This window comes from Austrofundulus limnaeus, unplaced genomic scaffold (assembly GCF_001266775.1).
Source record: "Austrofundulus limnaeus strain Quisiro unplaced genomic scaffold, Austrofundulus_limnaeus-1.0 Scaffold1319, whole genome shotgun sequence".
NCBI classification, from domain to species: Eukaryota; Metazoa; Chordata; class Actinopteri; order Cyprinodontiformes; family Rivulidae; genus Austrofundulus; species Austrofundulus limnaeus.
In genome coordinates, this window is record NW_013953721.1 from 50521 (window position 1) to 62052 (window position 11532).

At 38.3% G+C, this 11532-nt stretch overlaps 1 protein-coding gene across 1 annotated transcript; it reads right to left on the reverse strand.

Annotated features, from left to right (window-relative positions):
* Positions 1 to 212: 212 nt before the first annotated feature.
* Positions 213 to 10809, reverse strand: LOC106534961 (guanine nucleotide-binding protein G(i) subunit alpha-1). Its single transcript, XM_014031788.1, has 9 exons — positions 10334 to 10809; positions 6124 to 6166; positions 4517 to 4658; positions 3702 to 3859; positions 3475 to 3603; positions 2627 to 2756; positions 2405 to 2558; positions 1547 to 1739; positions 213 to 1461 (listed from the first exon to the last, which is right to left on the reverse strand). The coding sequence occupies exons 1-8, from the start codon at positions 10449 to 10451 to the stop codon at positions 1549 to 1551; spliced, it is 1065 nt and encodes a 354-aa protein (XP_013887242.1). The 5' UTR covers positions 10452 to 10809; the 3' UTR covers positions 213 to 1461; positions 1547 to 1548.
* Between the last annotated feature and the right edge of the window lie 723 nt (positions 10810 to 11532).

Sequence of the window (11532 nt, forward strand, 5' to 3'; positions counted from 1 at the left end):
CTTCAAAGGATTCTAATGAAAAGTATTGTTTAATTTCTTTTATCAGGGCCATAAATAATACAATTTTATTCAGCTTTAATTCCAAATGACAACTTTTTCAAGTCCAAAACTATACAGCATAACCACTTCAAACAAGCAAAAATAAAAATTAGAAACCATCGTTAAAGAAGCAGAYCGTTACAATTTGATTAATAAAAGACAAAGAAAACAGGTTGTTGTGCAAGTTGCGGTGGTTACACCACCACAACTCTTTTATTAGCAGAAATCATGAAGATTAGTTCACTAACGTCCCCATCCACTGGAAACGACAGGACAGGGGGAGTTTTAAGGGGGGGGGGGGGGGGAGATATGCAACTTGAAACCATCACAGGTTCTAATTGATACCAGTGCACTTGTACCCAGCCAGCTGCCCGTCTACACACTGAACACACACCTACACACAGATCTACTATCTGCCATCGTCCTCTCAAAGCCTCCTGCCTTCATCTTTTCTTTCTACTCAGGAATGTTTTGTTTGTGCACTCTTTCCTTCCATATCAGGATTAGCTTCTTTTTTGGTTTCTTAGAAAAATAAAACTTTGAAAGAGGATGACAAGTAGAGGAATAAAAGTCCCTTTTGTTTATATTGTGCTCACAGTCGCTCACTCAAACTGGCTTCAGTCAAAACAAACACACACACACAGGTTTGTTTTTATATCCCCGTGGGGACCATGGATCGACTTCCAATCATCTTTTGGTAATTTTATAGCCTAACCCTGACCATTTACCCTACAATTAACCTCACAGACCTTTCCCTAAAACTAACCTAAACTCAGTTCACACCTTGGTCCTAAAACCTAACCCCCCCACCCGTAATTAGCGGTCCAATGATGCACAGTCGATCCCCACGAGGTTGCCTTTTTCTGGAAAATGGTTCCCACGATGTAGCAAAAACACGTCCACACACACACACACACACAGCTCTCACAGTTTGTCAGCGTCAGAGTGAATTGGTCTGCAGAGTGACTTGGTCTTGCTTGTTTTGTAGTTTCAGAAGACAAAAATAAAATAAAGGCAAAAATGGAGTCACTAGAAAAAGAAACAGATATGAAATCAGGGGACTTGTTGGAAAGCTGGATGGTGGCAACTATGTGTGACCTAATTCAACAAACAAAAACAAAAAATAAAAAAACTGTAACTAAGGCATGCAAGGCAGCTACAAACGAAAGTGTTCATGTATGGATGAAGAAAGTCCCCCTTGTATAGATATATATAAAAAATTAAAATAATAATGATAAAACACATTTTAAAAACTCCTAAAAATTCCTGGCCATAGACTGTTGTACAAATATTTTACACAAAATGTTTTCCCTACACACTTCAGAGATGAACATAAGTTAATAAGAGGTTAAAGGTGACGTTCTCAGCAGGGTCCACAAAGGTTCCTCCACTCAGACTCCACTTCTTTAAAGTCACTTCTGCCTGAACACAAAGGACAAGACACGATTAGAAAGAGACAGGACCCCKCTGGAGGCGTCCAGCTCAGGGGTCTAACAGCCAATCATACCTTCAGAAAAGGCCACAGTCCTTCAGGTTGTTCTTGATGATGACGTCGGTGACGGCGTCGAACACAAACTGCACGTTCTTGGTGTCAGTGGCACAGGTGAAGTGGGTGTAGATCTCCTTGGTGTCCTTTCTTTTGTTCAGGTCCTCGAACTGGCACTGAACGTAGGCTGCAGCCTCTTCATAGGTGTTGGAGCCTAAAGGATAAAAAAAAAAAAAACACTTTTCATGTCAAGAAAAAGGCTTTCAAATATACCTAAGACAAGTCATTACTGCACAATTTGATGGACAAAGTCCATCAAACCATCTAAAAAAAGATTTAAAATTTTGCTGATTGATTCAAACCTACATTAAAACAGAGCTGGGCGGTAGACCTGTTTGTACCAAAAACTAGTTTTTATATTTGTTATATGAATTTTCCATATGAGCACTAGTTMAAATGGCCAGAGCAAAATTCAGAGTGTCACACCCACCAAGAAGACTTTTATGGAGACCTTTTTCTTTGCTGCACCTCTGAATGTCTATTGTAAACAGCAGCATGCGGCAAGATAAGTGTTGCATTGGAGGCGTTGAGATAGAGATGAACACAGGAAGTATAGAAAGAGAAGCTGTGTCAGACGTAACAGCTGAGGGTAAAACCCCAATATATAACTTTTGTTCACTCCTACTGCAGCGACATTTGAACCTGTCGGGTTTTAAGACTAAGCATCTGATGTTAGCCAATATGTTCCAGTACATTGTTCTTAAAACCTTTAAGGATTTAAATAATTAAGTCAGATCTTTAAAACTTCATGTCTTCTTGGTTTATCTGCGTTAAAAAACACAACAAGCTGATCTGCATGAAGGGTTCTGAGTGACTCACCTGCATATTCTGGGTAGCAGATTGTGAGCGGYCTCTTTTTGATCTTCTCCTCAAACAGATCTTTCTTGTTGAGGAAGAGGATGATGGAGGTGTCTGTGAACCACTTGTTGTTGCAGATGGAGTCGAACAGCTTCATGCTCTCGTGCATTCGGTTCTGGGTGAGGAAAAGGAGGTCAGCGGTGACGCAGCACACACGTGTGTGAGCTGAGGGTCGGAACTTACCATTTCCTCGTCTTCGGCCAGCATCAGGTCGTAGTCGCTCAGAGCCACGCAGAAGATGATGGCGGTGACTCCTTCGAAACAGTGGATCCACTTCTTCCTCTCAGACCTCTGCCCGCCTACGTCGAACATTCTGAGGTCACAGAAACACAACGGTAAACAACCTCACACCACTTTGACGTTGTGACATGCTTATCCTTCAGATACAAAACATCAAAGAAAACTTCGTTCTATTAAAGAAATGTGGCATACCACACATTATTTTACCCATTTGTACACATAACTGACCTATTTTCTTTTGAACTTGGCTTGGCAAAAGAGAAACAGGAAGTGACATCAAAGGGGAGCTCCTTTAAGAAAAATAACTCACTGATCTTTGTTTATTGAAACATTATGATTTGAACTCTGACTTTTTTTTGTTTCCGTCTGATAGCGACTCCAAATTAATCTAAAACATCAGATTCCTCTCCACAGTGTTGAGCATTTTAGTTTAACTGATTTCATGCAGACATTCCCCTTTGACATCACTTCCTGTTACTTCACATGCAAATATCTCAACAACTGTTCATCTCAGCAGCATGAAAATTATTTTGCAATATGTTCTCGGTGTCATCTTTCCAAAAATGCATTTGTATTTTTACAAAAATTCTGATGTCACAGGCATTTTACATCTAAATGAAACATCAGCACCAACACAAAATACATTTATTGGTACTAAATTGGATTTTTCTTTTAAAGATCCCAAAATCCTTCATTTTTTTCCATCTGCACAAACACCAATCAGAACTGAAACAAAGCTGAAATCAAGGGCAACAAAATCACTACTACAGATGTAGAACAGTTCCACTCACTTGAAGTGCAGGTCCTTAAAGGTAAAGTGTGTCTCCACAATACCAGTAGTTTTAACTCTGGTCCTCAACACATCCTGCTGGGTGGGGACGTAAGCAGGGTTAGATATCCTGTCCAGGTCGTTCAGGTAACTGAGAGGGAAAACAAGGAATAAGAATCAAACCTTTAACAATAAAAACAAGTGAAAGTCTTGCTGTTTTTCCTCTACTCGTCAGCATGTCTGACTCACTAAGACGCCGAGTCGTTGAGCTGGTACTCCCGCGAGCGACTGAAGCACGCCTGAACGCCTCCGTCCTTCCACAGCCGCTGGATGGCGCCGGCCAGCTCAGCCGTCATGAAGCCTTCCTCTGCTGAACCCGCCAGAGTGAACAGCTGCCGAGCGTCGTCCTGAACAAAAAATACAGTTTGTGAAAAGGCCTGGTTTTAGCTTTGCACAGAAAGCAGTTTCACTTCTGCTTTAACACTAAAACAAGATGATAAAATAAGTAAATCACATGGGAAGGTGATTGATTCTAAAAATAATGCACCAAATGAAGTCGTGACAAATTTCACAAAATAAACAACTTTTGGAACCGCCTACAAATCCTTTTAGTCACGTATGACTCAAACTATTTCTTTCCACATTCCAGTCATTTCAGCCTTGATTTGACAAATAAGAGTTTAAAAGATAAAGTCAGAAGCTAAACAGCAGAAATCAATGAYAACAGTGAAGAAAACAAATCACAAACAGAGCGAGGTCAGAGAGAAGCACTGAATGAGCCTTTATTCTTTMGATGAGGAAAAAGACCATCTTCCTCGACGAGTCACTTCTCTCTGCAACATTAAAGGACATTAAACGTCTCAAAGAGGCGTAGCTTTGATGAAACGTTCCGAGCGTCTCAGTAAGATTAAACCAACATCATCTCACGCTTTTTAAGTTAGCACTTCAAAGTGATTCATTTTAAAAACRGATGATCAGGAAAGGAAGACTAAGCAGCTGAAACTTTTAGCACCAAACTGCAAACAACACTCCAGGAGGAGTAAAAGTCAAATTCCCGCTCTCACCGCTCTGCCTGCGTCAGCGAAGTCGATCTTAAGGCGACCCATGGCTCTGATGATGGCGACGATGGACTGGATGGTGTTGCTGAAGACCACAGCTTTGTACTGCTTACACTCCTCCTCTGAGTAACCTGCTTCATGGATGATCCTGGAAAACATCAGGATTAACAACTAGTTTTACCTCAGATGCTTGATTTGTTTTGATCGAGCTGTTTGCTTTATTTTGACTAAAGACAAATAAAAAGGAGTTTTGCAACTAACTCAATTTAAAATAATAAAAATAGAGAGCAGAGGCTACATTAATGTAAGGACTGTAGTTAAATTGACTACTAGGGGGCYGCAGAAGCAACATTATTATAACAAATAATTAAACAAATATTAAGACACATTTACAGTGAGAAAATTTTAAAATTAGCTTTTTGGTTCATAATTAAGGTGTATAGAAATGTTTTGTTATTATTATACTGCACATAAAATAGATATATTTTTGTCCAAAAGCATTTTGACGAAGCRGCTAGTTTGAACAACAAAACTTTTTCTAAACAAGTTCATGTTTGCATGAACGTTACATAAAAAAACACTCATTTTCTTCCTCAAAAATCAACTAAAATTTTTCACTAAAATATAACATGGTAACCGTCACTCAAGAGAAATCATCACCTGCCTGTTAGCAAAATGTCTCATGAAACACTGGGTGGATTTTAAGGAAGCTCTGAGAATTTTATCACTGGATATAAAATCTACAACTGATTAACCCTTGGAGTCAACCCAGTTCAAGATGAGCACCACAGCTAATAGACATTAACAAACAAACATGGCAGAGTCATTTCTGCAGAAACTGAGCTGGTGTGGTAGTAGCTGACTGTCATCCCCAATGCCTACTCTGAATGCTAACAGATCACACAACTCCTTTGTCTGAAACCTCTGCATGCAGCATGTCGGGTGATGCATTAATTTAAAGTATGCTACATTTGTTTAAAATATTTACCACATTTGTTTAACTACAAGTTTGATTGAATTGAGTTTGAATGGTAAACAAACTGGTTTGTAAACACTACAGCTCTCTTCAATCATTAGAAATGATTAGATCAAATGACACGTGGTAAAAATCAGTGATAAGAGGAACTGATTTTAATGAGACATCAATGGCTGAGGAACGTAACTCAGTGTTCTGTGAAGTGGCTGAAGTATTTGGCTGTTTGGTGTTGACTGGGTAGGTATTTACTGCATATTCAAAGCTGTTCTCTGAAAGTAGCTAAAAACTACATTCAGTTAATATCACAACATTTAGTCATCACTGAAAATGGAAACAGCACTGTCTTCCCCCCACATGTGGACAATAACATCTAGGCTGGAAATAAAAGCTAACAAAAAAAAGGTCATGTCATTAAAGATAATTAAAATATGTTTGAGAACTCATTCATTTCACAGTGAACTGATGAGTGGATGTTATGTGGCACAACAAAAACATAATTTTCATCAGTGTTACTGTTTTATATAATAATCACAGCTGTTTCAGGAATCTGCTGCACATTCAAGCTTTATGTAGGAAGAAACATATTCTCTGTGATTACTCAGTGCTCATTACCAGAGTGTTTGTGTCGACCACTTACTTCATTTGTTTAACAATTGTGCTTTTCCCAGACTCCCCAGCGCCTGAAACAGAAAACATGTCAGACACAAAATAAATCAGAATTCATGTAACCCCACAAATAACAACACTGTAAAATAAATATATTTATTTATGGATCATCATAGGCAATGTTTATTTGTGTTTTAGTCAACTGTAAGTTCACCAAGCTTGTCGGCAACAAATTACAAGAACCAAACAAAATCTGAACAAATCTAATCATCGGTGCAGCTGCAACAAAARAAACTTTACAAAACTGAAGCAGACAGAAATGGGCCTTTGGAGAAAAAAGGAAAATCAGCTCAACATAAAAACTGCACTAAAACAGTTTTAAGATACAGAGACATTTACTGCTGCTAGGAACAAGTGTGGAATAAAATACATATATAATTATGATTAAAAAACGATCCCAAAATAGAAAACAGAATAACAAAGAACTGGAGTCCAGTTGTACAGCTTAAAGTTGTCAATTTGCTCAGACTGATCTTTGATATTCAATTCAATTCAAAAATACTTTATTGATCCCAGAGGGAAATTAGGTGAATGATAGGTGGTGATATGCATTCATTATTCTGATTTGTGTTCTTAACATAAATCTAGAATAGGTCAAACTTTTGCAAAAACCACATCTTCCTCCCTGCAGAACATCAGTTTACAGATGTTTAAAAAAATGTAAGCTATCTAAAATTAAAAATCACATATTTAACCCTTATGAGAAACAAAAACAAGTATTTTAATTAAGTGAGGTGAGTCAGCAGTTCAGAGAAGAAACTTAACTCTCATGAAAACAAAAAAGATCAACTCCTGCCAGATTTACTCTGGAGAATTTTGTTAAGCAAACAGTATCAAAAGGTATATTATTACAGAGATCAGTGAAGAGGTGTCTAAGGTCCAGTTTAGAGGAGTCCCAGAGCAGCTGGATTAATCAACTCCATCCTCGTGTCAATAAGATTACACACAGCTTACATTTCCCTGGAACACAATCTCTCCCTCTGTCAGACCGACGGGACTCAGATGTCTCTCGTATGGACTTTTGATTAGATTTGCATGAAATCAAAATACAATAATCAGCTTATCATTTCAGCTTTGTACCTGAAAGACATCAATATGTAAAAAAAACAATAACTGTGTGGCTCTAAGATCGGCCTGCATTTGATATTAGAGCGTTTGGTACACCACCTACTAGCTCGGCGTCTCCCTCTGAGGTTCAGAGGTGTTTTAAGCTGAGCACACAACATTTTAATTACCCTGCCTCTGCAGGGGCGCTCAGCTCCCAGGTGAGCTGCAGTGTTTAGCAATTTATTTTCCCATATGATCAACAGCCGCATGCAACAGATGTATTATTACTACCTGAGAGAGAGAGAAAAAAATCCAGTAAATTGCAATCCTAAACTTTGTGGCTCGTTGAGCTGCTAAATTTGACGGGCACTTTTTAGAAGCCAGATTTTGCAAATAAAAACAGAAAAGTTAAATGTTTCATGTTCAGTGTGTTCATTTGGCTGGATGTAAAAAACCAGAGCTGCACGATATGTTTGAGCATCGATGTAGGAAGCAAATTACATCAAGGGTTTAAACCACCATAAGACACTGCACTAAAAGATCACGTGTTAAGACTTTTATTTTAGAGGGTTGCTTCCGCGAGCATCTTCACGACAAAAAAAACTTTCATTTTGTTGTGAAACTTTTGGAACAATGATGGCAACTTTTTCAGAGAAGAGTTGTCCGTGAATACTCGAGCTTTGGAAGACGACAAGAATCTTGACAAAAACAAGGAAGATTAGCAAATTTGRAGGGAACTGGAGAAAAATATATAATATATGGTTCAAGCCTGACAGAAACTAAGACAGAGGCAACACATTGGTAAAACGCAATTCACATTAGCACARGATAGAAGTAAACATGTAGAATATSGTGCAGCCCTAGTCATCCCATATATTAAATGTTGTAAAACACYAACAGCTTCCCTGCATCTGTTCTAAACCATGTCTAGACCAGCACTGTTTGTRCAACGCAACTCGTCAACAGTCAATCATCCCAATCAGTCATTTCAAGAGCTGAAAGTCTGACAGAGAAGCAAACTGCTGTGAGGAACATAATGATTCTGTAAGAACATATACAACATCACAAATACAGACAGGAAACAAATCTGTGTGTGCAATCACGATCAGGACAATGGAGCCACATTCCAAACTCCTATCTGCTCCGGATGATTGAGTGTTGTGACCACTAACATTCAAATCTTCATCTGAAATGTGACACACACACACAAACTGCAGTTGAACACTCAGTATCTGACGGGAGGGAGAGAAAAAAAAAAACAAGTGGCACCTGCAGAAAATAACTACAAAAACCAAACTTGAATAATGCAACACACAAAACGGCTGCTGTAAAAAGAGAACAGCTTGTATCCTGAATGGCTAAATCCAGTCATCCATCTCTGTTGTCAGTAAAGTTGCCACAGATGCAGATTGCTAAGGTTGCTATGCAACCTCCACCCCATCCATCTACACCGACACCAACCAACCGTGGACAGAAGAGCCTGCTTTCTTTGAAACGTGAAAAACTAAATGAAACGTTCGACACAATACTGATAATAAACTTATTCCCATATTTAAATATTACTAACATTTAATTTACTTTGCTTTGTTTGGAACATCTGAGATTTTAATGCACTTAGCACAACAAGTAAGGAAAGATTATTTCTTTATTAAAACGTTATACCAGCTGTTGATGGGCAGCAACTGGGGGTACCAGAAGCTCAAAACAAAACAAGTTGTTTAGCAGAGATTTGGTACATTTTTCATGTGCGTAACCCACATACACAGCTCTACTGCTCATCCCACAAATAAATGTTTCTTACACATGTGGCACAATTTAAAAGGGAAATTAACAGATTTATAATGGTATAATATTTATTGGCTAAAACTAAGAAACAATCAACCAAACACAAATTTATTGACGTTTTATGTTAAGTTTATATGTTTTAGAAACACACCAGTTGCAGATATAAAAAGAAATAAAAAAGAATCAGTGCCTTGAACACAGCAGATTGATGAGCAGAAGATAAAACCTTTCTCAAAACTTCCTAGAAAGGAGACAAACTGACTGAAGAACAAAAAGCATTTAAATAAAGATAAATAGATAAAATAAGTCTTTGTCATTTCTGTGCCAACTCAGTAACTTTAACTCAGAGTCCATCAGAAACACTTTTACCTGAGTTAATGTTTATACCGCTCATCTGTGCTTGAATAAATTATTATTATTATTATTACTACTATACTTGAATAAGCAGTCCATTTTCTGTTTAAAGGCATTCAAACTTGTTGAGCAGCAAGCAGTAATCACCTAATCTCGGTCAAACATTAACTCGTCTTTGTTCAGACGTCAACATTTTTTACGTGGCGTACATACTYTTTATATATTTATATAAAACATGTGTTTGCTTGTGTCTTCCAGACTGATTATGCGTATTGATTTTCTGTACCTCATAATTTCAACTATATTACAAACCTCAACAACAGTCCATATAAAAAAACAGCATGGATATTGTTAGCAGCGGCTAACTAATCCATGCTAACACCGAGGCGCTAAAGTAGCCTACAACAAATTAGCTTACAGACTTACCGGCGGATAAAAAGCGGCCTGAGCGAGATTATTCACGGTGCTCATGTCTGACACTGGTTAATGTATTGTGCTCGATTTAATTTGCGCACTAAAGTAGATAAGGTGGAATGAAAGTAGCTCAAACTTTTCGGGCTAACGACGTCTGTGTAGGTGTTGTGCCGAAAAATGCACCCCTGTTGTAAAGCGCACCCCTTCACGTTCCTGAAGAAACATTAGAACGCCGTTTAGTTCACCAATACACTGAGAATCGATAGGGTTAAATTAATAACTATATTTAGTAATATTATACAGACTATACTTCTTAAAATGTTTAATTGCCGTTATATACGTTTCGTGACTGAGGCGCATTTTTCGACACAACACCTGTTAACGCTGACCATGCCATTCATATAAAACCCAGCAGCTCTGTGTGCTTTATCAGCGGGATAAAACTTTGATTTAGACATATAAAATATAGATATCCTAGCGTGTTAACGACCTCTAAAAAAAATTCTGCTTCATATATTAGYTTGTACAACGGGCTTTCTCCAAAAAACTACACCCAGTTCCTCTCTGTCCATCCATCTTACCGAGAAGGAGCAGCTTGACCTCCCGAGCAGCCTTTTCTCCGTCGTCCCGCAGGTTTCTGTCGATCATCTTGCTCCGCTCCTGCGCCGCCTTGTCGTCCGTGCTTAGGGTACATCCCATCTTCTTCTCTCTTTATCTCCGAACTAATACGAAAATAACCGCGGACTGTAACAGAAGTTGGAAACTACGACTGCAACGACATGCAGAGGCTACCGTGTTAGCATCCAGTGAGGGTGAGGAGGAGGCAGTCTGTCTCTCTGCAGCCGAGGCGCTTCAGATTCAAACACGCCCAAACCTCGCTCTCTATTTCCCGATTTCAAAACGAAGGTCGTTTTTAATGTCCAAAAACAGCGACGCCTGTTCTGCTATCACGAAAATCTGTAACCCAGACGAGCCGTTTCCGTTTATTTTCACGGGGAACCCGACTAAAGAACAAAATGTTGTGACGGACTCCTAAAATGTTTCCCGTTTTTCTCGCGTGCCTGCCAACTGCGCATGCGCGGCAGAGCAACAAGCTTTTTAAATGCAAGACCGAAAAATAGAGAAGCAACTACTAAATTTAATGTTTTTTTTATTAATAAATCTGTTTTTTTAATGTCATCAGTTAAAATACGAATAATCTTAATAAACCCTTGCATAATTATTATTTAAAGTTATATTTAAATATTTTTGATCCCTATTGACCTGTTCACGTTAAATGTTATTGCTTGTGTAGAGTCTTAATAGTTTGGCTTCATTTGTCTAATATTTTTTGAGTAAATTATCTGCTTTGTAATCTTTACAAAAAATCAAAAATGAGTTGACACAAACGTTTTCCCTCCCTTGGAAAGTCTTGTGGTTGTGTGGCACAGCCAGCCATTCAAATAAGAACCACACAGACTAAAGCGTTATTTTAAATAATTTAAAGCTTATTTATGGAGCAGTGAGGCTACAAGGAGCAGAGGTCACAAAAGTGCAGGTGTGTAGGACTACAAGTACTCAGGGTCGGAACACAAACATTTAGCAAATGACATAAGAAGGTGATATTTATTCACAGAAGAWAACACGATACACTTTTCTCAGAAATAAAGTTAGATTTTTTTGCCTTGTACAGATAAAAGTATGCTTATGATTAAATGCCAAACATTCCTTTCATGCCAAAGTTTCAGATTAGGATCATTTTTTGTAACTAAAATGTTTATTTTCCTTTTGTCGTGAGTTG